We start from the raw sequence: 25,022 nt of genomic DNA, 5'->3' as shown, positions 1-25,022 counted from the left end.
CCCTCTCGATTCCCGCCACCTTTCTCCTTCTCTTGAACTGCCCTGCCTGGTTAGCTGTGCCATTGTGCTGTCTGCCGTGCTTGTTCTGTGCTGTCGGGCTCCACCTTTTATCTCTGCAGGGAAAGGAAAGGGCCGTCAGGTGTGTGCGATTCTGGTTAATTACCAGACTTTTCTGGACGCTGGGATTGGGACATATTAGATACACTGTTTTGGGATTAGTCTGTTGTCTTTCATGGGGAAACACAGTGTTCATGTCGGAAAAGGGAGGGGTTGAGGTGTTGGATGGTCGTACAGAATATGAAGGGGAAGGTTTTCAAAATGGACACGAATGACCGGGATGGAGAACAGAACATAGAGGATTAATTATGGGAACAGTAGTATTCTGTCATAGTAGATTGGGATTTCAGAAGATGACAATCAAAGGGATGGGATTGGTAGGGTTTGTGAAGGAAATAGAAGTAACTTGGATAGTGGAATGAACATGGGGGATTGTGGGATTTGTAGTGTTCTGTCAATGCAGTATACTGGGGTTTCGGGAAAGAATAATTAGAGGGACGTGAAGAAGAATGGGAAGGGCAATGACCAGGAGTAATCGGGTAGGGAACAGCGAAAAATGGATTCTAGGATGGATAATCTTCGGGTGCAAGCAGGTTTGAAATCTTAGAGGATTGTTTCTGAATGGAGGGGTCATTGGAGCTACGTAGAAGACATTTAATGGCAGGAGGTGAGGCAGATTTGTTATAGCCTATAAAGGCCTCAGAGATATCATTTGCCTCTCCTCCTCCCTTGGCATGGTATCAAGTCTCACCTGGGGTATTCCCCTGAGTACAACCCTGGGTACCCCTACCCAGGTGATCGTCCCTCACTCGTCCAAACCCAGGTTTGTGATCTGAGAGCGCCAGCCCTCACCTGGCCACCTGATGTAATTGACGTAAATGCTTTATTTACTACACTCTCAAATGTTTTCATGTTGACTTTCATGATTCACGCTTGCTTCTTCACAAGTCTTGTTCCCAGTCTATATGCCACTCTTCTACACATATTCTTAAGAGTCTCCAGGCTTTGCACTTTTCTTATGTGATGGGACTAGATGTCCATATCTAATAAGCATGCATTTATGTTGATGCCCCAAAGTGTGTATTGAATATGTAGAGCTAGCAATGTGGCAGTGTAGAGGAGCAGCTACATGCCTCTGCACGAAATCCTGCCCCCCTACCTCCTATATGTTGGAAGCCTGAGATTGTGGCATGTTTGACAGCAGCAGTTGTGCCAATACCGCAGCGGATATTTAAAAGAAGGTACCCACTGAGAAAACCCGATTGAATGAAACCCTGAAGAGACGACATTCTGAGCGAGGAACTCCCTGAAGGAATATGAAAAGGAGCAAAAGAGAGAAGCTAATGACATCACAAGAGACGAGCGTGAAGTCCGCGAATACTAGCTGAAGAAGAATGTATGGATCTTACAGAAAGTGATGATGAAATTGAGAATCGAGTCAACTTTCATGTGTGAGAAGAAGATTGCACGTGTGCGAAGTGCTGCAGAAGATGTACTATTTAATAATTGTACAGATGCTGGAACGCAAGGAGACTAAGTCATCATAGAAGCTGGCTATACGTAGTGAATAGACTGCAGGCAAAGCCACCATTGTATAGGAGCTGGACATCAGTGTCATGAATTTATTAAGCCTGGACCCATGGAGAGGAAAGGCAGAGAATTGTGTTGCAGCAAGAATAAGCTGAGATCGTGGAAGTGCCTGGCGAGGCTGTCTCGCCTGGAATCAAAACTTAAGCAGCCAAGGCCATTATCTATTCTTGAAAGCAGTGAATGTAGTGAATGTTGTCTTGGGAGGATAGCTCAGGGGCAACGTGCTCGCCTTGGAAGCAAGACGACACAGAGCAACACAAGTTCGATCCCCGGGTTCGCGCTTAGAAACCTCTGGGTATTAAGCATGTTATAAATGACCTATCATATCATGTGTGAAGGATGAATCGTCCTTTATTAAGGTGCAAAGAAAGAACACCAAGGGTGTCAAGTTTTATTCATTTAAGATTTTGAAATACTGCAAAATGGACTAAATCATGGTCTCCTGTCACCTGAGCCAAGGATGGAAATAGAGTTGAGCTTGGAGTCCTAGAACAACAATATTGAGAGCCTGCACTCCCATATATTCCCACAGACAAGGACACTTTGCAAGGCCAAGTTCAAAGACCATCTTCATGGCAGAAGGCATGGGTGATGAGAGATGTTGGGCTAATTGGGTGGGGAGTTAAAAGTCAAGTCCACCACCTGGCACCTGGGTTTGAGCTTAAGTGCTGCTAAGTGAACCGAATGTTCCAGACATGGCACGAGCGTGCCAACCAATTGTATAGGGCCATATAACAAAGGGCCTTATAGTGTGAAGACCAGTGATAAACTGTGTACTTAATAGTGTTAAAGATGACATGTTTTTAGAGGTAGACATAAGTTGGCCACCTGACAGTGGGCAGCCAATAACAACCCTAATCCCTATACAATGTATACTTAGATGTCTGCCTTAACCAATCCCACCCCTTGATAGGTTTTTTATTTGCCACATAGTATGACATCACTGCTGATGTATATTTTGCATATAAGGATGTTTTTATGAGGAAATCACCGAGAGCTGAGCGAACGTCTGTTTATGTCTGTTGTAAACTCCCTTTTAGATAATTGTTAATAAAACAGACTCTTTGCCATCTTCCTGAGTTGGTTCAATTATTTGGACTCTGATTTATTCTGCAATCCCATCCAATGCATGCACGTTACTAAAGGGCCATAGGTCCAGCCGCCTCTGTCTTTGTCTCTTTGAATCTATAACATGCTCTTAAAAAAAAGCTTCATAATGCTTAAGGCTCACCCATCTCATACAGACACTTCTGAAATGAAGTGGAAAACAATATAGAGATGTTTTTCATAGTGTTTTCGTGTTTGATATCATTTGTGATTTCATCAGTGAAGTAATGTATTGTATTACTTGTTTCGTCATGTGCGATATCATGAGTAATTCATTGTCGAGGTGACATTTCACTGCTACCTTCTTGAGTTTGGAACCTATTTTGAAGGTCTGCTTTTACCAAGTGTAGTCATGGCTATTAGGAATTTCTTTTTCGAACTATGTAATATGCTTTATCCTACCTTTACCTATTTTGTATGTCACTATATCTTAAATTACAATAAATGTATTTGTATGTTGCAGAGTTAACACTACAAAACAGAATTTCCTGAGATGCCCCCTTTTACTATTTTTCTGGCAGTTGTATTGGCTTTATTTTTTTATTCATATCATCACATTTGTATGCAATGCTTGTAAGTCATGTCCCAATGATCGTACAAAACTTATTTTCTTATTTTCCATCTACTCCAGAGAGTGCTGAGATGTATATTATACTTAGGCCCCATTATTCTTATTTAGTTGTTTACGGTTTTTTGTCACAGTCAAATGCTCTCTCATGATAATTTCAGTGTGGTATATCGACCGTAAATAGACAGCATTGTATATCTCGTCCACGTTATCACCTAGAATTATAAAGTTATCTACAAAGGTGACATTAAATCCCAGGATAAAGTGGGCTTTGTAGTTCAGAGCCAGTTCCTCGGAAAAGTAGCTGTGTCCTTACTTTGTATTCCCAGGAGTGTTGCAGCTAGGTCTGGAAATGATCCAGGGCTACACTAATGTTGGGACTGTGTAGGGACTCAAGGCTACCTAGCCTTTTGCTTGTAGCCCCTGAGCTTCTACCAGGGTTATAACTAAAAGACCTAGGGCTATAGCCCCCTTCACCCTGTTCCTCCCCAGTAACGCCTCTAGGTATTCCTAATTTCATCATTTTAACAACTGTTTATTCAGAAAACTGACAATGTACCATGTAACATATCTCTGTTTACAACAGACGTTTTCGTCGTTCTCATCCATACAAACATGGTTGTTTATCCAACAGCCATACTAATTTGCACAATTTCTGGCAACATTTAATATTTTTTCTCATTGATGTGCAGAATAACAATCAGAGGCAATTCTTTTAAAAAAGGTAGCAGGCGCCCCTCTCCAGAAAGAACATGGCATGATAACCTGTTCTGTGGTTTTTTCCCACTTTGAGAGTTCACAGCCATCGCTTTTTGCTCACTGTGCCTTTCACAGATGGGAAATAATCATTTGCATATCAGTCTTTGTCCCGTCCACATGGGTAGTCCAGCACCGAAATGCTATGACAATTCCCTTCCGACCGAACAAGAGTACCAACAGCAACCCCATACACATGTTTCAGCCTTGTTGGACCTCATCAGTGAGGTGGAGCTGTGCTTCTCTGAGCACAGTGAGCAGGGAGTCCACGTCTGAGTTCCCCAGGTAACTCAGGGGGACCACCCCAAGTTCCTTGCAAACATTTTTCAAAAAAGGTAGCAGGCACCCCTCTCCAGAAAGAACATGGCATGATGACCTGTTCTGTGTTTTTTTTTCCCACTTTGAGAGTTTGCAGACACCCTGCGCACTGTGCTCAGAGAGGCACAGCTCCCTCCACACAGAACCAGGCGGTGGTCATGAGTTACAAGCCTGAAACTCTAAATTTGGTAGTGCAGTAAAATTGTCAGTAACCATCTGCATGCCACGAATTTACTGCACCGCCTACACTTTTAAGTCCAATGCTGGGGTTCTTTGCACCTCTCACATTTCCTAACTCGGTGCACAATGTAAATGAAAAAATAAAGGGACTGCATAAGGACAATAACACAAATTAAACCATACGTTTCTATGGATTCCACCTGATAGTTTTAGGGAGATTTATATAATTTGTGGACATATCCTATATTGCATTCATGGAGAATCAGTCAGATATCGTTTGCTATTGGAAGGTTCCACTGTATAACAAGGTAGAAAGAGAATAACTTTGGGATTATTAAGATGCATGCTTCCTAACATCTCAGCAAGAAATTGGTTATGAGTGAACATCGCCCACGTTCAGAGCTGGTGCACCATTTACACCACCATACACTCAAACCCTTTACCCACACCCTTCCTTCCACTGGCTTCAGATTTCATGTTTTTCTGGCCAATGCGACACCCATTGACTGCCTAGAAATGATTGATTGTGGCATAATGGGTTATGCCAGAAAATTGACTGAGACTTTGAGAAAATGAGAGAATATGTGGATGTAAAAGATTGGTGGGATATTTCATAATTTGACTTTAAACATACAAAGGGTACCTTTTCAAGGATTGGCATTCAATTGTGTAAAGTAAAACTGGGTCAATTGTAGGCTTCCCAGTGTCGTGATTAAAAGATCTTCTGAGCGAAGACCTTTTACTTACTAAGAATTATTTTGGTGGATCTCCCCATGGTACAAGAAGGAAGATGTAAATGATGATGTCGAGTGTTTGTAGATTTGAGGTTGCAACTATGTTGTACCGGGAGGATAGCTCAGCAGCAATGTGCTCGCCTTGGAAACAAGACGAGACAGAGCGACACAGGTTCGATCCCCGGGTCCACGCTTAGAAACCTCTGGGTATTAAGCGCATTGTAAATAACCTATCATATCATATCATACATGTGCAGTTGATCAACATAAACTGTAATGTGGAATTGTTTTATCAGATAACCATCCAAAAGGATGCAAATGATAATTATTAGCTCGCCCTCTGTCTTCATTTTAGGGGTAGTGCTGGCAGGCTCCTCTGTTGGCATTCATCTGGAGGGCACAGCTTCCCCGGAATTGTGACAATCTCTATTGACCCCCATTTTGTATTTTGACAGATCCATATTACCAAGCAGTGTAATAGATTCAACACTGAAAGTCATTTATTAGATGGATTAGGGGAAAGACCATCACATATAAGTATAATTTGCTTCTAGATTTGACATATGTATATATAAAATATATCTGGATAGGACATGCGCCAAATAGCCATCAATTTTATTGTATGGAATATAAGTCATTGTTCCATTATTCAAATTGCTACTTTTAGGTAATTTGTTAATGTTGCTACCTCCCCAATGTATTACAAATATCCACATCAACCTTGCATAACCTCTACATATCTCTTTTTTTATTTAGTTTAGCATTTAACTTATTTTTTAATTTGCATTTCAAGTGACGTGGTGAGATTAGAAAGACCTGATCTGGAAGAACAACGCAACCAGCTGATTATAAGGATAAATGCTGATAGGAATCAGCTGAAGGCCATAGAAGATCGAATTCTAAAGCTTTTGTTTGCTTCGGAGGGTAACATTTTGGACAATGAAGAGCTAATCAACACACTACAGGAATCCAAGGTATGTACAAGCTGTGCCATCCTTCTGTTAGACAATACATGAAGAACTGTGTACATAGTGAGTGGTGTAATCCAAATGCATTCGCAGTGTCTGCTATGCTTGACCCATCATGGGGTAATTAATAAAGTTGACAGTATTTCAATATACTCCGTTAGACCTGAATGTCTAAAAGGGTATCTGAAATCTAGTTCGAGTGGTTCTGAAATCTATAGTTTCCCATAGTCCGTGCCTGAAATCATGCAGACCCTATTGCCTCCAGTCTGATTCACAGCTCAGCAATTGAAGTTCACTTAAGCAGCGCCTGTCTTCTTCTCTATGTTTCCTACAGATTACTTCTGGTGCCATCAAAACAAGGCTGCAGGAGGCAGAAGCTACGGAAGTGAAGATCAATGCTGCTCGAGAGAAGTATCGCCTGGTAGCGACACAAGGATCGGTCATGTACTTTGTCATCGCCAGTCTTTCAGAAATAGATCCCATGTACCAGTATTCCCTGAAGTACTTTAAACAGGTCTGTTACTTTCCTTGTGCTCTAGCCCCCTTTATTTTTCATTTGCTGAAAATGTATGAATAAATTGAGTTAACAGCTTTGAGATGATTTTAAAAATCATGTGACCATCAATTCAACGAACAGATGCGTATGTCTAATGGTTGGTTGGGATACACTTGTGTCCCTGCTACTAACACACGCACAATGTTTTCTTGTCAGAGCTTGCGTATGAACATGGCGACGTGACATTTCTGTAATTATGTAGTTCCCTTTATACTGAGCAATACTACTAAGTTCCCCGACTGAGTGAGAGAACTCAACCAAGACTTTTGTGTTTAAAGACTCATTTCAAAATGCGTTTGCGGCACGCCTTTAGTGCCTCTATCAAACCAGGGGCTGAGTACTTGATATGTTTGTGCTTGCTGTAATAACCGGGTTAAATCCCGTACGGATACGTCCATTACGGCTCGTCCATCTAGATGGCGTGCCGAAACACGTGTCACCATACAAAGGGCAAACGCATTTTGAAATGAGTCTTTAAACACAAAAGTATCTGTGGAAACAATAAAGTATCTGTGGAAACAATAAACAATACTTTTTGGATCAAACCTTTAACCAAGTTTTGCGCATTTGTAATAAGGAGAGTTCTAATTCAATATAATCTTTGACAGAGGTTGGGGTTGGTACCTTCTTCTCTCCTTTCAAATGCGACATCAGTACCTGACCATCGCATTTTCCTAACTGGTCGCTTAATGTGAAGGTCGGCGTTCGAAGTCAACCCTCAAGTTTTCTTAATACACTAATGTATGTAAGGGCGCTGACCAGCACATCTTTTGTGTTGCAGTCCAGCCCCCATTAAATGCACAGGTAAAATCCGAGAATAACGTGACCTGGGCATTTATGAAACTAATGCAAATTAAAAAAAAAGCCCATCCTCTCTGCTTTTTTGAATTGCGCTAGATTTTGAGAATGTGCCCTTGTATATGATTATAAAGTGTGGTATGCCAACATTGTCGTCATAAGCACCTGAATGATGATCAACAGCAGAAACTCTACATCAAAGGAAGTTCAGGTGTTTAGAACTGCACTAATGTGTCTCTTGGGAAGCCTGCACCGGGCTATATGGGAGGGGGCGCGGGTTTGCTTCTTTTGCAGCTTTCGAAGGTAGCTCCAAACACACCCGTGCCCCCTTGCATATAGCTATTCGAAATGTGTCCGCCCAAAACAATGATGTGCAGTGCCATATATTCAGTTATAAAAGTATGTTTTGGTCTGTTTTTGTAAGATCCAAAGATTTGTGTATTTTAATGAATGACTGTCTAATCATCGTGTTGTGGATCTGTAGTATTGTACACATTTAATGTACATATTTGTTCCCTAAAATGTTAAGACAGTGGTTAGCCAAGACCATGCTTTATCAACATTGGATGATAAGAAAATGAAATCTGTAAAATGTTTGCAATGACTTGCATTGCCAGGCATATTTCTATTAGCAGTTTATTTAACAACAAGCAGTAGGACTATGTTTATTTAGCAGAAGCTATGAAAAATCAGCATCATCGGAACAAATACTGAAACTAGTAGCAATAGAGGTCATCTTATGACACATAAAGTGCATGCAAGAACATGCATGGAGTACCATGAACATGTCATTGACATTGCTAGTCACCCTTTTCAGAGTACATTTAGTTGCAGTTCATAACGGATTGAATTGCACCACATACAGTGGATATAACATGTTTTTCATTACAGGTAGCACAATGTTAAAACTTGATAAACATGACTGCAATGCATACTTATGAGCAGAAATAATCTCTACCAAAATTCACAATATGCACAGTTAATGCCTGCTTTACTCACTTGCTGTTAATCTGTATTCCTCCTAGTTGTGCTCGCCACAATCATGATTTGTTTGTCTTTCTTCGCTTAGTTTTGCTTCCAGTAACGAGAGGAAGTTGCCTAAACCCCCATTCTGCTTCATTAAAGCAGCATCAAAACTAAGCAGCGTTGGAGAATAAGACAAGAAAAATGTGTACTTGGACTATTGAAGATTGCTTCTTCACCATAGTACATACTACATTTTACCAATTCATTGCCATCACACGATGGTAGTACGCTAAGCCCACATGCCAGCTTTGCAAATATTATCAAGGGAGGCCCCTTGGAACTCGGCCCATGATGCCACTATGTACCGAATGGTATAATAATAGACCCGGAAACAATCGAATACACCCATAGTACTGTAGGTGGCATCCGTTTCCATTTTACCCCAGCAACTGAACTTGCCCGCAGAAGGATTCACACATTGTTGGGAACCGCCAAACGTCTGTAAAAGTAGGAGGGAACTGTATAGAAACGTCTGTATATTCAAATAAATGGAAATGGCATTTTTCATATCGAACAGGTGGGGGCATACAGCCGGTTTACAATTAGAGCCTTCAGAAAAAAAAACCTGGAAGCACAATATCTTTATTTTCATCAGATGTAGAGGGTTTCAAAGTGAATCAACACAAAAGAGGACCCAGGTGTCATATTGGAAATGGACAAGGCAAGACACCATGTATTACTGGTTTGCAAACCACATAAACAGACAGCACCCTATTAGCTCACTACCCAAACTAACCCAACCTTCCGCCAGTTCACCTTCCCCTTACATCTCCCCATGGTCGGGCCCCTCACAATAAACATCATTTCCATTTGAACTCTTCTGTCCCCCAAGATATAACAATAGCCCTTCTTGTTCATTTCCATTGTCCGTCTTCCATTTCCATCCCATCTCCCATCATCACGTGATTCTCTGCTTTTGGGTCAGTCAGTTCTGACGATATCGAGCATCATTTTCCTCAGGTGAGGGATGTGGGGCCACCACCCCCTGATGGCCAAGAATGAGGTCCCATTGTTCAAACCGGTCTGGGCCAGCATAATCAAAAATGGCGACCACGTGGTCTTCACCCAGTAACCCAGTAACCCCTGAGGGCTCCAGAAATTGCTGTTTCAGTAGTCCTACAGTGCATGTCCCTCTGGAGACCTCTCTGGGCAAGCATTGCCATATGACAACAAATGGTGATTTCCCTATCCCTTGTCCTCTAGGATTCAAAGAAAATAATAAGCACTCGGGCATTATATGTAGAATGGGTGACACTTCAGGTATTCAAATATATTCCCAGACTCCTCCCAAATCAATGTTTACCCTCATATGTGTTCACTAACATTTTATGCCTTCATGGCATCATCACAACATGAATCATCTTCTTCGTTTCCACAGGGAATTCTGTTCTCATCTTCACTTGCAAATGGTCCACTCCTGCTTTTCGCTTGTGCAGGTAAACCATATACCACTACCACATTACTTTTTGCAGTATATACAATCTTCATGTGTTTGCAACAATTTCCCCAACTCCTTCTGCAACATCAAAGTTTCCTGCTGTATCTCTAGCAGGGCGAAGGAGGGGCTGATGTCAGGGGCCGACCAAAGCATAGGCAAGCTTGAGGGTCTCTTTTGTATTACCACAGCTCCCTATTGGCAACAGCCCCTCATACAACACCAGATTTGCCTGCCAATATAAGAGAAAATGCTGAGAGACATTCTGTGGTGGCATTGTAAGGCTGTTCAGACACTTCCTGATTTACTGCACACAAAACATCTCCTGCAATACAAATCGTGGCTGTGCGACTGGCCACTTCAAATGCTTTTTTCTCTTTGTTAAACACTTTCTTCAGCACCTGCAAACTCTTTGCCACATCTGCTACATGCCTCGCTGCTTCTTATACCTCCTCCAAATCCTGAAATCTATGTAACAAGAAATGTGGACACCCATTCAGAAATTCAACATATACTTTTACCATCCTCCTCTCTGTAGCCAGCGAGAAAACAGTAATAGTGGTAATGCACATCAGACTTTGGCAGAGCTGCTAATTCTACACGTCGATCTTTCCCTCAAAGCAACCTTCTCCCTTATCAAACTATATCCAGCTCCCTCACCTTTCCAGCAAGCAGTGCTTTAAGTGGGCAGGGGCCTGCCGGGGCTGGGCCCCGCCAGTCTCCAAAAAGTGGGGCTGAGCCGGGGCCCTGCCGGGGCCCCCCGTCCCACCACGCCATGGCAGGACGCATTATCCCGTCACGGCCGCAGCCGCGACGGGAGATGTGCCCGCCAGTGTAACCTTAGGCAAGTGGACAGAAGTGCCAGCCAGCCACAGCGTCGCTGAGGCTGGCTGGCACTTCTGTCAGTCACTGTAACTTCCCTGATGACCCCACATCTGAGGGGTCATCAGGGAAGTTACAGTTCCTTTGTTTGCCCTCGCCAGGTCACTGACCCTCTGTGAACCTGCAGGCTCCATGATCTAATATGTAGATTATATCACGGAGCCCGCGGGTTCCCAGAGGGTGAAAGACGCCTCGGGCTCTGTGATCTCTGCTCAGAGCAGTGATCACTGAGCCCGAGGTGCCTGTCTCCTTTGGCAAATCTTTATAAAAGATGCCTTGAAATGTGTACATTTCAAGCCGTCTTTTATAAACGTAGAAATATTTCTACGTTTATAACAGACGGCTTGAAACGTACACAATTCAAGGCATTTTTTATAAAGCTTTGTGGACGGACAAAACCACCTTGGGTTTTGTCTGTCCTCAACGCTTTATAAAAGATGAGCTTGTACGTTTCAAGCCATCTTTTATGAACATAGAAATATGTTACAAATGTCTATGTTTATAAAAGGTGGCTTGAAAAGTACACAAACCATATTAGTACGCATACAAATATATAAATGCTCTACTACATTTATATATTTGTTTGCGCACCCTACTATGATTTGTGCACTTTTAGGCCACGCCCACAGCGGATGCCACGCCCCCAAACGAGGGCCCCCCCTCAATTTCTTACCCCACTTAAACCACTGCCAGCAAGCACACTCTGTTTCCAACCAATGCTATCTGACCCTCACTTAATTTGCCTAGACGTTACAATGGTGGGGGCTGTAAAGGCCATGACTCCCATATTGAACAGAGACTTAAACACAAATGCAGAGTCATCCCTGGGCAGAGATCAGGTATTGCGAGGCATTGTTAGGTAGTGTGACGATTCTTTAGATGGTGTCACTTCTCCCCAGGGGAGAATCCCTTCCCAGTAACCCAGTAACCCCTGAGGGCTAGGTAAGTGAGGCCACTAACCAATAGTTCCCCTAGGGGTGGTAACATGCAGGAAGATCTCATGGGGAGAGACTCCTCTGCTAGCTATAACAACACAAATGGGAGGCACAACCCCTGTGAAGTACCGCCACATAGGCAGTGATAAATGCCCAATCATATCAACGTAAGGTTCGCTCTGAAATTATGTACTTTTGTGAAATATCAAACCCATCTGATGGCAAAAGTACGTAGAGGAGGAAGTTGTAACAACTTGTACTGAATCCCAGGTGGGGCAGATGTAACTACCTCCCAAACTCCCAGCCAACAAGAATAACTACATACTATATTGACCAGGTCATTGAGCGAAAGGTTGGAGGACTAACGTATGGCACACCAAGCTTAAATTAAAGAAAGCACATTCAGGACAACAAAATTCTCTATGCCCACACCCTTAACAGATCAATGGATGTTTACTATTTACCTGGACAATAGTCTTGAGAACACCCAAAATATATTGCTGGTCATAAAAATAACCACTCCAATTCAAATGGGAATCAGAAAATCCAGGCAACAAAAATAGGGAGGAAGTCTATAAATGTTCAGTAGGAAAAATGAAACAAGCAAAGTGTCAACAAAAACCTCACATAAAATCCAAAAGCTATCCAAGGTGAAAAGGGAGAAACAAAACATAAGGAAAAACCACAGTTCCAAAAGGATGAACCAAAACCACAGGGACATATGTGATCCAACAGTTCAAAGCACTAAATACGAAAGAGGGAAATCCAAAAAGGCAGTCCAAGTTCATAAGCCGGGGCAAAATCCAGGAAAGCATTAACAAGTTAAAATCGGAATACAAAAAGGCAGAATCCACATACCAGTCCAGAGTCTTCAACGGGAGCATACAATCCAGGGAAGGAAAACCAGGTCCATGTTTCTTATGAAATCACGAGAGGCAGCACACAATGCCACAGGAGAACTCTGAGAAGCTTAGAACTGTAGTAAATGGCAGCCTTTCTAGTTTTGTTCTTCTTTGAGTCTATGATGTTCTAAGGGCATCACGTGATGACAGAATGCTCTCAATGTGTGAGCACAACGTTCCCTGTGTGGTGTTGGGGGTTGTAGTCCCTGTCGATGCGGGTCTCTGAGTCTCCATGGGTGGTGCCACGGAGGGCTGCAACAGAGGTTGTGGATTCTTACAGAAGAGCTCAAAAATGCTACATTTGTCTGGGACGAAGGTTGGAACAGCTGATGTCAATTGGATAGACGTTATGCTGGGGCCATTGCCGCTGTTTAAACTGAACAGCGAAGACCAACTGAGTTCTTCATCTTCCTCTGAGCCGTCCTGCAATGGGCAGTATGTCTCTGGCAAGCTGGGAGCTGTGATACGACCAGAGGGTGAACCAGGCAACCAAGGAGGCTGCATTGCAGCCTGCAGAGCTGTTACAGGGCTTCGGGAGACGGCAACAAGGCCATTTCCGAGGCTGAGAAGAGAAATAGCGCGACGCCCTAGAGGTGTCTTGCACGTCGATTGGGAAGTCGTGTGATAGACTTGCAGAGACTAAGAGGGGGTGGCACTTCCTGTAGTGGGTGGACTGTTTGGTCCAACAACAGTGACGGGATCGCTTGCCGTAGCCAACAACAGAGCCGTGTAGGTGACTATCAGGAGAGAGCAAGAGACCGTAGAACAATCCTAACCTGTCACGGCTGGACCAAGGGGTCCATCAGTTACGCTGAGACGGTCCACAATAACTCGAGGCGAAGAGAGGTGAGATGCAGAGGACCAATAAAGGAAGAAGTTGAAATCAGAACTGTGAACCCGTGACCCCTGGCGAAACAGGTGACATTTTCTCCGAGAGAAGGTACAAGTTCGGGAGGGGGCCGAGAACTTAAAAAACTGTAAACCATAAATAAATAGAAGCCTTAAACCATTTTGTAATACAGTTCCCAGGCCAGTTACACAGAAGGTTGGTACTGGAGCATCAAGAGGAACTCCACAAACAGCTTCAACGTTTCAGTGTGGCAGGACAAAGATTTGTACAAAAGCGAGAGACTGGGATTGGGGACCCAGCTAGGAGAAGGGAGTCATTCTACTAGACCAACGAGAACTTTGTCTAACTGTTCATTTTCTGTTGGGTTACAGAGAACCCAGAACATATGTTTTGAAAAACTTGAGAAGCGTTTGGACGCTTTACATCCAGGAGGAAGGAGGAAGGAGTCATTCTCCTGGAGTTATGAAAAGTAGCTGGAGTTTATGGTGTTTTGTTGTAGTGACAGGCATAGGCTAGGAGCCTTTTTGACTGGGACAGTACCTTTTTGTTTTGACTTACACAGAGTTCCTGACAAGCACCCAAGTTTCTTTAGTTTAGGTAGGGAATTAACATTAGAGTTAGGGATAGGTAGGTTTGGTTTATCATTTAATAAAAGTCTATAGCAACCACTATGGCACCATTTGGTGAGTCTCTTTATTCTGTGTCACCACAGTATTTTGATTTCCTACATTTCATGGTGCATCACCCACTCCCATTTACATCCTGCCCATGGTCAAGGCAGTATTCTGCTGGCTAGCGCTCAAAGATTTTTGATTGGTCCATTTGCTGCAAACACGCACTCTTTATCTTCCAGTAGTTTCTCCATTGCCTTAAGTGTTCAGGTATCCCAGAGTCATTCTTTAACAACCGTGGCCATCTCTTGTGTCGCACATCTTCTCTGATTGATGGTAATTGGATATTCAGATAATCTTGTACCTCTTCACACACCAAATCCCACTCCAAGTGTCTTCCTGCTTCCAGCACACTGTTGATCAGCCTCTGTAGGGCCCCTTTGGTAAACTGACTCAAGGAGCCTATTAAATGAAGCTTGCCAATCCATGCCTCACTACCTGTCCGCTCTGCCCGGTAGTCTTTTCAAGTCGGTCAATTTGACCCTCTACATTTCTGTCTGTCTATATACCTCAGGTTGCAAGTGCAGTATTAACACCACTTCACATTTTATCTAATACTTCCCTTTTCTGTCGTGCTTCAAAAAACCTCTCTCACTGTTGAGCCAATCAAATTCCAGTCCCCCTGGTGCAGTTACAATAATGGGTAGTCATCTGGAAAGCAGGCAAAGGAATAGTAAACAAAACCGTAGCTACAGTTGTATTTAATACCGTATACCTGTATCCGGCTCTATCTGGATTAGACACAATGTTGTACCACAAGCGTTGAGTATGCTTCATAAACTCTCCTATCCCTCTCTATCTCTAGGGACTGTAAATGCTGAATCACATTACACTTTCTATTGTCTAGGCTGTCTGAAAAATGACACTGGGCATCAGTAGAATGCAAGCACACCTTCACTGACGTGGTACTATTATTCCAATCCACTATGGCTAGTACTTAACACTCCAAATGTACTTGACGTTCTTTCTCTTTACCTACTACAGCACTGAGATCTTCCATTTCGGAATGCCCTGGCACCGCCACACTTTGCATAGCTATGGGCAAATTTACCAAATCTAGAACTACGCTTCAACTACCACCAAGTTCACTTTGTGCTGTCAACACCATGGTTCCTGTCCACTTCGTATACCAAAAGATTATTTTTGTGATTATTATGTTTCTCCTCCTACTAAAAAGAACAGTGATAGTACCAGAAACATGTGAAGGCTCTGGATACAATACAGTCAGCTTGTTGGTTACATTAGTATGTTAGTGGTTGCACTTGTTTCTCAATTTCTAAGATTTGGAGTTCAGAACATTCAAATAATCTTCATCACTCATCCAATTTTTGGTAGAGCCTCACAGGGAGATGGTACTACCCCCACTGGGCATTCAGCTGGTGTTAGGAAATATTTCTTAATTGTGGGTAATTTTCCTTCCATGTGGCAACCCCTAAACTTTTTGCTGTCATTTTCACCTTGATCTAGACTTTGCCAGAGAAGTGCAGCCTTCTGCCGCACTCCTCTGGGCTTTCGCTCCATTCTTACAGGGAAACTGACATGCCCTTAAGACAGTCAGTACCGGGAAACGTTGTTTTCCGTAGGTCTTTTATCATGTTGCAGCTTTCGTGCAACATGACACAAGAGGGCACTGTAAGCTAAGATACTGCTCTCTTGGGTCTCTAGTCACTCTACAGGCCCTAGACACTCTCTTTGGATTGTTAACGAACGGTGCAAGTGTGTTTTGAGCTCCTTTTAGCTGTTTAAGTGCGTTTCTCGCGCTTAGCCCAAAATGGTGGCCTGGCTCCCAAAATTGTGTGTGCGCCTCCAGGATGTGGGCTGGGATGTCTGGTCCCAATACACATCCTGGGTGCCAGAGAGTCTAGTGTGTCGTGAATGCCTGGGACCACTGTGGTCCGTGATAGGTCCACGTATGGTGTGAGTGTTTTGTGAGCAGATCTCCCATTGGGTCCTCTCCGTTTTGGCGCGAAGGGAACCGTGGATAAGAGGGGGCTGGAAACACCACTACCATGTCGATCTCCTGAGTTCTCACGAACGAAGGAATACAGGAGCCAAGTATCCTGCAACCAAGAGGCTGGACCGAGGAATCGCTGGTGACCCGCTAAGGACTCCTCCTCTGCACTGCTGTCGCTTCGTGAAACCCTTTCTACCTCTGATCGAACGAGAAGGCCTGTACTGGTACTTCGACCCTTTGGAATAGTGGGAAAAACTATTCTCGGCATCTTCACCATCTCCTGCACGTAAGCCTTCGGAAGTGTCTCTGGGCCATCCAGTGGACTGACCAGCCTACCTAGGAGTCTTGCTCTGTAACCGCCGTCCGGTTGCTGCTGTACTACGAGTCCTTGCCACTCTCACACGATTCGTACACTTGGCGTTCCCAGGTCTGAAGTAAGAAGTGTACATTGGGCTGAAATACACACAGCCGCTCGTTGCCCTGCTGTGGTAACAATCTGTGCAGGTTCACTGCGTTTGGGACATCCTCAACTCTAACTTCTGCTGCCGCGGAATCTACACGACGCCGAGACGTCCCCTGCTCGTATCTGAACCTGCCAGCACTGAAACTGACGCGGAGAAGCCTGGGTCTGCCTGCATCGGGGACCGGTGAGTAGCAACGCTAGGAACTGGTCGCCCTCCTGCAGTAGCCCATAGCTTTTCCTCGCTGTGTTAAACAGCACACCTTTTTCACACTCGCGCTCTGCTTCTGCCCCACAAGTGGAGGCCGCGCTTGAGTAGCAGAGATCTGTTTGCCCTCCTTTGTTCACCACTCTGAACTGCCTGATTTCCTTGAAGAGACTCCCCTTGGCCCACTGGCACCAGTGTGTGCAGGTACTTTTGAGCACAAGGCTCAACTCTTCGTAGGGCTCGGACTTCCTTCTAGTTAGATGGCCTCTGAAGGCAAACTGGGTCTAACGATTACTTGCACTGCCTGTTTTCCTCCCCATCTAGGTGGTCTGCATATTTCGTGCTTCTAACTCTTTAGACCGGTCGGTAATTGTATATATATTGTATTTGATGGTGATGTGTTGGTTTACTTGAGTTTTATCGTGATTCTTTGCTATGGTCAATATTACAAAGGCCTTGTAATAAATGTGTCGATATTTTTAATATAACACCTGCTTGGAGTAATTTGTAAGCGTCCTTGCTTTGTGTGCTCATTGCAGGCTTTCAGTCCCCCTCACCCCTCTTGAGACCTAGTCTTGACCGCCGCGATCGCTACCTTGATTGGTCTGGCTTGTCCAGAGGTTACCCTGTTCCAAGAAACTAGGCTGGCCTTCTGAACCTCTGCCCCTCCAGGACAGAGTTCAGAAATCCATCTTAACAGCCTGCCACAGTATAAATCCCAACCAAAGATCCAATGCACATTCCCAGGCTCCATTTAGATCACAGGTCCCACCTTACCAATATAGTTTCCATCATACCACGACCAAACTCTGGGAGCTGATGTGACAACAGAGTCATGTTGTTCTTTAACTACTTTAGTGAAAGCCAGCCCAGATAGGCAGCTCAGCATGTGTTAGAGATATTTTCTGAAGAATTTATACCTAATTCTGTGGTAGATTATTTTGGCGGTAAACAGTGATATTTATTGCAGCATAGTACCTCCTGTGATAATCCCCTTTTATAATGTTGGCACTCTCCTCAGAATACACTCTAACAAATGTCCTCTTTTATCAGGGTTCTAATGTAGGATCAGATAGATACTGGACATAATACACTTGGCTTGGGCGGTAAATTACCATTCAGCAACTTCTTTATGATGCTGACAAAATTTCTTGATGGCAGATCTGCACAGTTGTAAACAGGCAATATGAACACCGCACACTCACTCACTTTCTAACTATAGATTTCCCATCAAATCATTTCCATGAAAGAATTCACTATCGCGCACTTGTCTGTGTTTGCAGATTAAATAGAATAACTAGAGGTCACAAAAGGGATCAGGACATGAAATAATGTTTATACTATACTGTGTCTTTATCATGACAGATAAACTTACCAATTCAACTTACCAATTTCACATGATAACAGCTCTGCGTGGAGTACATTTTCCAGTGCGAACATCAATTACAAACGGGACATCTCAGGAATAGAAATTAATTGTAATAAGTCCTTCACCCCGACCTTGAGTACAGGACTTGGCAGGAATTACACTTTATGAATATCAACTATAAAAACAAAACCTTGGACATTCAGAACCGCATTCACTTTTGATATTGAAACATTTGCCATGGAATGAGCCCCCCCTGACTGACTAACGAACAGGCACTTCCAGCTTCGCCTCACTTAAAAACCAGAATTACCTAGAAATTGATGAGATTCTCTGTACTGCTGATTATGGAGAACCCCTCTCTCTTGGCTTGCCACTGGTAAGGAATGTCACGATCCTAACAGCTTCCAGCACTGGCTCAGCCCAGCTACCGGCAGAGGATTCTGTGCTTCCCAAGCCACGCCTGCATGTCTGCCTGCAAGTCAGCCTGCCAGTCTGAACTCGCACCCTCTCTCAGCTACTTTTAAAACCTCTTGCTGTCATTCAATAATAACCCTTCCCCTCGCCTTACCTCATCCATTCAGCCCAGTACTTTTCCCCTCAAAACAATAGTTTTGCTAACCATAGCTGCAACAATTACTTCCTGCACACACAATGGTGTTTTTCAACTGGGCACATTCCATCTTCGCAGTTCGTGCCATGCTGAATGAAACTACACAGCAGGTAACCGCTTGCACGTTTAACTCCATTGCAGAAGAGTACCCATTTTCAGGTCATTTCATCTGAGCCCATTTGCACTAATTTGTTAATGACAGGTTATAAGTTATTGGGAAGGAGTTGTTAGTTAGTTAGCTCATATTAGTATTCATATGTATAGTGCAAGCCGGACAGATGAAATGTTGCCCGGACTATAGAATTTTTAAAAGCATGTGCTCACTGCCAGACTATGTGCATTTCATTTATGATGTGCGCCGGCCATTTATGATGTTTGTATTGCTACATGAACCCCCTACTACTACTTATGTATGACCCCAGTACCTCACAGCCCTCAGTTATCCATACACACTTATTCCTACATACCTCCTCCTTTTTCTAATGCTGGGATCCCGTGGACATCACTGCAGGAGAAACAAAATCAAGCGATTCAAAATGTATATGCTGTTCCCAATTGAAATTTCTCCCTCCCCATTGTCATCAAAACCAGGATCAACATGTTCATCTTAATGGTGAGAACAATCAACGAGATCACCATTAGTATAACCGGAACTGCCAAAATCGCTAAACCTCTTTCAACCCATGTTCCCCAATTGAACCTATCCGCCTCTATTAAACCTAGACTGCTCACAGTAATATTATCCTTCTTCAGATTCATTCTAATTGTATGTACATTGCTATGCTTCAGCAAGAACTCCAGATCTGGTTCAAGAAAAATGAAATACTTTCTACCTACCCCTCCCACAAATCACCATCAGCATGAAACAGGGTCAGCCCACCCACCGATACTACTGTATCCTTTAGGACAGACCTGTAAAACACACTATTCTTCAACTGTTTTACAATAAAAGATCCATGGTTAAGGTGATTAACTGTATAATTTTTCATTGAGGTACTCACTAACCATTGATCCTTAATTAGCTTAGCATGGCCTAGTTCCTCAACCTCGGGATTACTAATGACCACCTCACACCCCGCAGATACCCCAGCCCACAAATAGCATCTGTTGCATCTGGAATAAATGGCTTGCCCAGACATATATAATTTTGCTCTTTGAATTTCACACAAGTATCTAAATTTGTAATCAGATAAACATCAGGTTCCCAGGATTGAAACACTACCATCTCCGGAGTTCCAATCTGTGTATATTTCTCCCCCTGCCAAAAACCTACATTATGTACCAACTTGGTTTGATATATCAACTCTGGAGCAATATATGGAATGCATAACAGGAAACCTATTTCCATTCTCTCCATATTTATGTATAACGGCATTGCACTTCCATCTCAAACGCAATCTTTTCTTGTATCATTTCCACCTCTCTTTGTGTGATCCGTACCATCTTTTGACGGATGATATCAGATGACAGAAACTACAAGGGTATATGCCCTTGAATTAATTGAGTCATCGCACTTTGAATTTCCCGTAAATATGATACAGTCATAACTAACATTATAAGAAACAGCCAGTCCTCATGTCTGGTCATTATCTTCATGGTCTCGGAAGACTTTATCTAAACCCCCCTTCTTCGGTCTGGGGGGCTTTCCCGGGGCCTCCGATCCAGTGGCATCCTCCAGGGGTCCAGGGCTTCCAGGATCCGACGCTGACGAGTTAATCAATTCATTTTCTAGAGTAAAAATAAAAAGACACATTAAAGTACCATGCACAATACATTTTTCATCCCTCTTCTACTGGAACGTCTGAAATAAATGGCATTATTATTTAGTGCAACCATAGCTACTCGTCCGCCACTCTGGAACACCTGAAAATAAATGTATGATTATAAAAATCGGTACATATCATGTCATGCAACAAACACAATTTCAAAAATACACACCTCCCCACATTATACCTTTATACCAGAACCACTTAGCACTTTCCATGTATTACTAATATTTACATTGACTCCCTGGCTAGGACAACCTTCCACTTTGCACTTGTTCTTTTTTTTTTTCAACTAGCCTCAACTTGCTCAAGCCTCTTCACCTCATGTTTCTGGTGGAAAGGTTTGATTTGGTTTATGTGGACAAACTGTTCCACTGCCAACTCACCCTCCTTTTTAGCTATGTTATACACTACAGGTGATATCTTGTCTGGAATTCTATATGGCCCTTTCCACACTGCAAGAAATGTAGAGTTTTTATGTCTACCTTTTCCAAAGTTAAACTTAAATACCTGATCTCCCACCTTGTACTCCTTAGCAGATGTCTTCCTATCATAATATGTTTTTGCACTGTCAGCAGCCTTTTCCAAGTTCCACTGCACAAATGCAAATGCATGTTGCAAGTGCTCCCTCAACTCTTCCACATATTCGCGAATTGTGGAGGCATTTCCAGGGATTTGTTCATGGGTCTTGTAGAGTAAATTCTGTGGCAACACCATTTATATTCCTGTCAATATTTCATGAGGGACGAGATTTGTTGATTTAGCGGGAGTCGACCTAATGGCCATTAATACTAGTGGAAGCCAAAGGTCCCAACTAGAACCTGCTTCAGCCACACATTTCTTTAACATCACCACTGACCTGTTAGACCCCACCTGAAGAGTTAGGCCGGTATGAGATGTGAAGTGTCCTTTTCACACCCAACATCTGCCATATTTTTGTCATCAATACTCTAGTAAAATGACTTCCCTGATTCCAAGATGGCGGCCGAGCCGGGCAGACATGCGTGAGCGCAGCTCCGCCTCCCAGCTCGGGCCGCGGTAATAAAGAAGTAATATAAGCCAGCTCCGAACCCATCACCCCTACTCCTCGATCCCTCCATACACCGATAGAGATAAGGAAGCAAAGACTCGCTGAACGGGGAACCCCGGAGGCGATAGCATCGACACCGCGGCCCGACACACCCCGGCTTCCCGCCGGCGCGGAGATCCCGTCAATACCGGACGCCGCGGCAAAGCACCAGAGAGTTGCGTTCCCATCCCGGAACCAGCACACTTTCCGGAAGCAACAGAGGAGCCCTGAAGGGAAAATCCCGGACCCCCACCGAAGAGAAACCCAAAGGAGAGCGGGGTGGGGCCCCTCCAGCAGAGATGCCGCCGAGGAGGACCAGAAGGGATCCGACGCGGGAAAAGAATAAAGCAGCCGGGAGAGAAGCCGCCAGAGAGAGGGAACTGCCCAGGAGGGAGACAAGGCCCCTCCGTGTGTCCAGGTGGAGAAAACATGGGAGCGAGCACCGGAGAGCAGCCGTCAGAGCCCAGCGGGCCCAGAAGCAGCGCGCCAGCGCAGCGGTGCCCGGAGCCCTGAACGGGAAAAAGGAAAGCAGGTAGAGGGCGCTGCGAAGATACCAGGCCACAAGGGGGCCCTCCCCCCCATCGCAACCTCTGAGCGCTGAGCGGGGAGCCCCAGTGCGAAGGCAGAGCGGAGGGTTTTTGGCCCCCCCGCGGACTTCCAGGGAGAACACTGGGAGTCTCCAACAATTCCAAACTCGAGCACGCAAAGACGGAGACCCCCCACCCTACGAGGTGGATGTGGATCCGAAATGGTGCAGTAAAGCTGAGGGAAGTCCGGCCGATTAATGCACAAATAGCACGGGGACACCGCCCGGCCCCCCAGCGGCGCAGGCCCCCAATAGCATATAAATTACCCCAACCTCGAGCGCCGGTGCAGGGGCAAGGAATCCATTAGGCCCCATGAATTAGATCGTACCTTTCCCCATTGGGGAAAGTGGAGGGGCACAGGATCTGGCAAAGAGACAAGCGAACCCTCACAACGACTCCAAGACCGGGAAGAGAAAGCCTCACAGAGAAAGCGCCCAGTGCTAGGGAAGGCTACACATGTCCAAAGCCAGGAACAGACAGGGGTCACAAGCTGAATCCAGAAACAAAAGAGGGTCCAAACAGATACAAGACCTGACCCACCTCTGGGGACTAGGAAACACAGGAATAAAACAACAAACCAAACAGAAAAGCCCAGAGAGGGTCCCTGCTGAGCGAGACGTAAGCTTGGAAATGGCAGCCTCACGAGAAGATATGAAAAATTGGTTTAAGGAGTTTCAAGACCAATTCATCGCCTCAACGCAGACACAATTTGACAATATTAAAGGGGAATTGAAACTGGCTGTACAGGACCTAAAAAAAGACATAGAATCCCTAGAGGAGAGGACGGATAACCTGGAAAAATCGGTCCAGAACATGGATGAAGAGGCGACCGCACACGCCGAGGCACAGGACCGCCTCGCTCGTCTGGCCCTGGAACTCGAAATTCAATGCGAAGACCTGGAAAATAAATCGAGGAGATCGAACATACGCATCAAAAACATGCCAGAAACGGTGGAGGATAAAGATCTCCGCATAGAGGTACAACAAGTGTTCCAGAACATATTGAAGGTCGACCTCAGTGAAGACATTCTCATCAACAGAATACACAGGGTAGGCCCCCGGCGGGCAGGGGACCCTGGTTCCCGCCACAGAGATGTCTTAGTGGCCATGACAAGCTACGCACAAAAGGAACAAATATTGAGAGAATCTAGGACCCAAATAAAAATGAACGGCAAGGACATTTTACTTTTCCAAGACTTAGCACAATCCATGCTCAGAAAGAGAAGAGAAATGGGCCAACTGACCAAGATCCTATCGGAAAAACAAATTTGATACAAATGGACATTCCCCTTCGGCCTTCTATTCTCGTGGGAAGGAAGACAACACCAAATCATAACATGCAAAGAGGGCCTAAGGATTTTGGGTTCCCAGGAGCGCGGGTCAGATTTTACAGAAACTAGGGAACCCCCAAAACAACTAAGACAGCCGAGGGGATGGCTAACGGTGAAGAGAAGAACGAGACTCCAATCACACAACCCAGACTAAACCTAACGCCCCAGAGAGAGCAAGCCAAGGCAGGACGGGAGGAGGAGACTACATGGACACGAGAACTGCAACGAGGGCAGGAGCTGAAAATTGAGCGCGGCTCAGCCATGGGACCAAATTGGAGTTGCGCTACATGCAGGGTTTAGGAACCCCTGTGAACTCTCACCCTGAGACGTTAGAGGGCATGGAGCAAAGGCACAATGCCGGAGCAACCATAGGGCCCAGGGCCCTCCTCAGGGACAATGTTGGGGGGACGGGAAGGGAGGGGGGAGGGGAGGGAGTTCAAGGGAAAACTTGGGAGGGAATAGACTCAATCACCGGCATGAATACACACCTTTGCAAACCACTGGAGGCCCCCAGCGAAGACTTTCTAGAACACAAGAAAGAATGGGGCTGAAAATTTTGACATATAACATCAGAGGGCTAAACACGCCCATCAAGAGGAAAAAAACGGAACACTTCTTACTCAGAGAAAAGTTCGATATAATTACACTCCAAGAAACTCATATTCAGAAGAAGAGGAAGAATCTACTCCGCATAAGAGGATATAATCAGTTCATTCAATCCAACGATGAGGAGAAAAAAAAGGTGTACTCATTGCTTTCGCCAACCACCTGCAAGTCCAAATTAAGGACACTCTAGCCGACAAAAATGGCTGCTACGTCTTTGCAAAAATTCAGATAGACAATCGCAAAGTGACCATCGAAACCCTATACGCCCTCCAATACGGGCCAGGATGGGTATCTCAAAGCAACATTAAGCAAGCTCGAAAACTTCGTGGAAGGAGAGGTGATCCTCACAGGAGACTTCAACATAGCGTGGAACCTTCTAGAAGATCGATCAAAACCAAAAACTTCCCAACAGGGGGCCCCGTCGTCAGCTCTCAAACAAGCGATGCAGAACCTGGCATTAGCAGACGTGTGGAGAAGACTTAGAGGATCGTCTGAAGGCTATACATATCACTCACTCGTACATGATACAAGCTCCAGAATAGACTACATATGGGCTTCAGGGGCATTACTCCGAGAAATCCAGGAGATTGAAAAAGGTAATATATCACTATCAGACCATGCCCCGTTGTGGATCACCCTCCCCAAAATCCGAAACCACTCAGGGCTGTGGCGATGGACTCTTCCGGGAGAAATCCTACATGTTTTAGCGGCAAGAGAAACTATCAGGGA

General features: G+C 44.5%; 1 protein-coding gene across 1 annotated transcript in view; it reads left to right on the top strand.

Moving 5' to 3' along the window:
* DNAH6 (dynein axonemal heavy chain 6) overlaps positions 1-25,022 on the top strand; it is a 3,423,448-nt gene that overhangs the window by 2,945,938 nt on the left and 452,488 nt on the right. The window contains exons 59-60 of the mRNA XM_069626424.1: positions 6,104-6,284; positions 6,613-6,792. Of these exons, the coding sequence (XP_069482525.1) occupies positions 6,104-6,284; positions 6,613-6,792 (361 nt within the window). The remainder of the gene's footprint in view (positions 1-6,103; positions 6,285-6,612; positions 6,793-25,022) is intronic.

This window comes from Ambystoma mexicanum, chromosome 6p, assembly GCF_040938575.1.
Source record: "Ambystoma mexicanum isolate Mex_15411 chromosome 6p, UKY_AmexF1_1, whole genome shotgun sequence".
Classification (NCBI taxonomy): domain Eukaryota; kingdom Metazoa; phylum Chordata; class Amphibia; order Caudata; family Ambystomatidae; genus Ambystoma; species Ambystoma mexicanum.
This window is presented reverse-complemented; position numbering and strand designations above follow the sequence as displayed.